We start from the raw sequence: 5,000 nt of genomic DNA, 5'->3' as shown, positions 1-5,000 counted from the left end.
ATGTGTGTGTGTGTGTGTGTGTGTGTGTGTGTGTGTGTGTATGTGTGTGGTTAAATATATATATATACATATATGCATGTATGTGTATTTGCATGTGTGTATGTGTGTGTATGTGTGTGTGTTTTAATGTACACACACACACGCTCGCACACACACACACACACAAACAAACACACACACAAACAAACACACACACACATATATATAAATATATATATATATATTCACACACATGCGTATATACATATATATGCATATATATATATATATATATATATATATATATATATATGTGTGTGTGTGTGTGTGTATATATGTATCATATATACATATGATCGTATATGTATGTGCGTGTGTGTGTGTATGTGCATGTATACATACGTGTGTGTGTGTGTTTGCCTAAGCATGTAGTATATATACATGATTCGGTTTTACGTCGCTAATTCTCTTGCAAGGGCTAGGACTTGTGCCATCTTTCAAATATTTATCATATATGGAATTAAAATAACTCAGCAGTACATCTGGACCTTCGTTTAGCACCAAAATGCAAAAGAGGGCAAAGTGGGTCGCCTTTCTTTTTCTCACAACTTTAATAAACCTATTTCATACAAATATATATTATAAATGTTGATCAAATATGAATTCAGTTCAAACGACAATGCATTCACGATTGGGAAAATCCATAATACATTCCTAATACCTAACATCCCATAAAATAATCCGACATTACATCCTAACCCTCACATTAAAGAAGTAAATATATCCATTAATAAATGAATAACAAAGAAAATAAAAATCAATAGCCCATCTCTCTCCAAGTGGGCGGCAAAGTGCGCAAACAGTGTCGGTCGCAGATGGGATCGACGACTCAGCTGGCAAATGTAAACAAACCAGAACAATAACAAAAACGACGTCATGCGAGAGACAATCACGCTCATGACAGCTGACTTGGAGCCGTCCATGACACCTCGTAAGTCTTGGCATTAAAGTTTTCTCGGACGATGAATAACGAGATTTGTTTATGTGATATTGTTTGGGTTTGTATTTTGTTTCGTTGTTGTGTTCTAATAGTTGGTCTTTCGTTTTTTTTTCGTTTTTTTTTTTCGTTGTTTTGTAGTTTTTCTCATTTACTTTGGGGTATTGGGAAAGTGATTTGTCTAATTGGCAATCATATTGGGTTATAATTTGATATGAATGGTTCTGTCTTTGTCTAAGTGATATGGATATTAGCAATTAATAATTAAGTACCGGCTGTAACATATTTCGTCTTTGCTTAGGGATTTAAAAACGTCTGTCATATATCATATCTCAGTATATTTGATTCATGATAATACACAGTTTGTCTGATTGTATCCTTTACTTGTAAGTCACACGAGCTTCCTTAAACTGATTATGATTGGTTCAGCAGTAACAGAAATAGTGCATGTAATGAATTTAACTCTAAAGAGAATTATATTAGAGAGAGTAACATAATGATCTACATGCAGTAAAAGCTTCAAAGGCAGGGATAAAAAATAACTTCTGAGTTAGGTTCTTCATATCCAAGAAGTAATGGGGCCTTAATTCATTCTTGTAAATATCATTTTGTTATGTGGCATTCGTTACTGAGAGTTACGCACCCTCCAGAGACAAAGTCCCAAAACCAGGTTATCACGTGAACCCAAAAATCCAAAAATAACCTTTCCTACCATCTGTTTATTCACTAGATAGGGAGGCAAACCCCCCTGTACCTCCCTTTAATAGCACTTTGTGCCAGCCTACAGCAAATGCGACATTAAGAACCCTGGCTGTGTGGAAGTGTTGTGGATTTAGTGTCTGAGCTGTGATATGCTGTGGATATTTTCGTCATTTTGCGGTAAATGTGAGACCGGAGCAGCTGTACTAGTGTTATTTATTACTCTATTTCATATGTTCTATAATAAGGAACCGTCCATGTCCCTATATCTCAGTGCATCGCTTTCAGTAACATTAACCAGTTTTATATATATATTTTACTGTGAAATTATTTATTCTCATTCCCTTCCTTATATGTAAAGATGCTGATCATTCTTCTTTTCCTTCATTGTATGGAATTAGTGAATATCATTTTGATACAAATCAATTGTGGGGTAATTGTACATAATTTATTCCTCTCTTTAGGGTATGTGTTTTCTTTTTTAGACTATTAGAGAGAGTTTAGAAATAATCTGGCCAAAGAAACAATGTTTGATTTAGGGACTTAGTGAAACAAAGGATATTACTAAACAAAATATAAAAGATACTAGACATCTTATTAGATACAGCAAAGGAAATGAGTAGGTCTTCTTGTGAAAATATATATTGGTTAGGAACTTCTGTATGAAGAAACTATGTTAAGGGATTATTAGATAAATAATTGTATATATAGATGTATACCGGTACCATATTGAGTAGTGGTAACTTCAGATAAATATGACATATATTGTACATTGGAATTTTATTATTGGCAGACTGTATAAATTGGTATTTACTCATTTGATTTTGTAAATACTAATACTTTTAAACTCTAAATGCAGTATTCTTCCGTAATATGTAATCAATTGAGTTTCTGTAATTGCAGATGTTATCCAGCCCTAGTTCTCCAGAGCAGCTATGGAAACAGAACTGTGACGGTCAGTCATCGGGAAAGATAAATTGTACCCTCTTAGAATTTTAGAAGAAAGACTTAAAAGAAAGAAAATTAGTTAGATGGAACTGGAGCCTTACTGACTGCCTCATCACTATGCAGCCGCCAACTCTTGTAGATCTGTAAGTTTGCATAGAATAATTCTTAATTGGTTATTTTTTTGAAATTGTTGTCTTCTTGGTTGGGCAGGTAAAAAATTATATAATAATGTTTTTAAATTCCATTTATGATAAAGTCATTGCATATTGCTGATGTTTATACAGTATGTGCACGCACACACACATACTTACACACACACACACACACACACACACACACACACACACACACACACACACACACACACACACACACACACACACACACACACACACACACACACACACACACACACATATATATGTGGGAAAGTATATTGTACATCCATTACTAGTTATTGTCTTACCATTTATCCTTTTTTTTCTACAAATTTACAGATGTCTAGATGTTACATGCTCAATCCCAGCAGAATATTATATAAGGCTGCCACTGCCCCTAAAGGACAGACTTCTCACTAAGTTCACAAAAAGAGGAAGTTGCACAGACACCATTCTTTCCTCTCTTCTCCACTCTCAACTTACAAGTTTAGGTAAGTTGAGCTTGACATCATAAATATATCTGCAGACAAAACTATTGATTGTGTATTAAGAGATTGTCCAAAGGAAGGTTGATATTATGTTATCCTATGTTTTATAGCTCTGGTTTCACTTATTTCATGAAATTTATATTGGTTCCAAAATGTTTTCTGTATGAAGTATGTAAATGCCAATTCTCTATCATGTAGATTATAATTCTATTTCGATTAGCAGAATATATTCATCAAGGATGCAAAGTGAACCAGTTTTCATTTTCAGATTTAAGGGACTGTCAGATTTCAGGCAAAGGGTTAGCATGTCTGGATGTTGCCAAGCATCTCCAGGTTTTGCACTTGCCACAACCACCAGTAGTCCGTGATAACCACTTCTCTGAATACTGTAAGTGATTTTTGTGAATGTTTAAAAGTCTGTAGCACACTCTTCATATACATTTTTTAGGCAGACTACAGCAAGGAAATATTATACTCATATTTTACCTCATGGTATCATTCAATTTCAAAAGGCATAAAGGATCATCAAGATTTTTAACCTTCCTCTCCCTACTATTTCAGCTCTCATTAGACTGGGTGAAGGCAAGACCAGGCTAAGAATTATCACCCTCAATGGCCTCTCAGGAGTGACGGACCGTGTGGTTGGCTCGTTAGTTGGAGGTTGTCCGTTCCTCCAAGAACTCCACATTCCTAATACCACGATCACCAACCATGCTCTCACTGCAATAGCCACCTTAACACACCTTGTCTGCCTCAACATTGCTAGAACACAGGTGCTGTTGGGGGCATTCAGAATAAGTTTTGAATTTTTTTTTGAACTATTAAATGTCTTCACAGAAAATGGAGAGTGGCGAGTAAAAGTTGAAAAAGATTTTAAGGTTTTACTACATATGAATTAGAAAGATATCAGAGTTGAATACCTTCCACAATATGTTGAATTTGATAGCCTGTTTATACTATATTGATACCTTCCACAATATGTTGAATTTGATAGCCTGTTTATACTATGATACTCCATTTTGTGAAAGAGAGAGCAAAAATGTGAATAGATAACAGGGAAAGGAATGATATGCAAAATGAGAGTGAATAAAGGAGACTACAATAGACCTATAAGAGAAGAGAGAGAATGTGAAGAAATATATTTGATCATTGAAAGGAAGAGAATGAAAAAGGACAAAAGTCAAGAAGGGGGGAAAAGAGAAAAAGGAGTGGGAAGTAAGATAAAGAAGGGGGTGGAAATGTTAGGAAAAGAAGGGCATGGAAGAGTAAGAAAAAGGAAGGAGAGACAGAAATAGGAGTGAGAATTAGAGTGAGAGAGGGAGTGAAAGTGAGAGTGGCAATGTGAATGAGAGTGAGGGTGTGGGTGGGGCAGGAAGGAGAAGCAAAAGTGGAGTTGGGAGTGGGTGTAGGAGTGACAGCGACAGTCAATATGAGAGTGGGGATGAGAATGTCAGTGAGAGAAGAGAAGAGTAAGAGAGTGGAGTGTGAGAGAATGAGTGAGGGAGGGAACGAGAGAGCGAGGACAAGGGAAAGGGTGGGTGGAAGGAAGAAAGGAAGGAAGGACAGGCACACAGACAGACAAGAAGAGGAGCAAGAGGGGCAGAGTAGGAGAGAGAGAGGGGGAGATAAGAAGAGAGGGGGAGAGGAGGAGAGAGGGGGGAGAAGAAGAGAGGGGGGGAGAAGAAAAGAAAAAGGGGGAAAGTAGGAGAGAAAGGGGGGGAGAAGGAGAGA

At 36.4% G+C, this 5,000-nt stretch overlaps 1 protein-coding gene across 1 annotated transcript in view; it reads left to right on the top strand.

The window, feature by feature from the left end:
• Nucleotides 1–812: 812 nt before the first annotated feature.
• Nucleotides 813–5,000, top strand: part of LOC125026367 (protein AMN1 homolog) — a 10,854-nt gene continuing 6,666 nt past the window's right edge. Inside the window, exons 1-5 of the mRNA XM_047614768.1 lie at nucleotides 813–970; nucleotides 2,579–2,766; nucleotides 3,121–3,272; nucleotides 3,538–3,657; nucleotides 3,831–4,042. Of these exons, the coding sequence (XP_047470724.1) occupies nucleotides 2,741–2,766; nucleotides 3,121–3,272; nucleotides 3,538–3,657; nucleotides 3,831–4,042 (510 nt within the window). The 5' untranslated portion in view covers nucleotides 813–970; nucleotides 2,579–2,740. The remainder of the gene's footprint in view (nucleotides 971–2,578; nucleotides 2,767–3,120; nucleotides 3,273–3,537; nucleotides 3,658–3,830; nucleotides 4,043–5,000) is intronic.

This window comes from Penaeus chinensis, chromosome 6 (genome assembly GCF_019202785.1).
Source record: "Penaeus chinensis breed Huanghai No. 1 chromosome 6, ASM1920278v2, whole genome shotgun sequence".
In the NCBI taxonomy this organism is placed as follows: Eukaryota; Metazoa; Arthropoda; class Malacostraca; order Decapoda; family Penaeidae; genus Penaeus; species Penaeus chinensis.
This window is presented reverse-complemented; position numbering and strand designations above follow the sequence as displayed.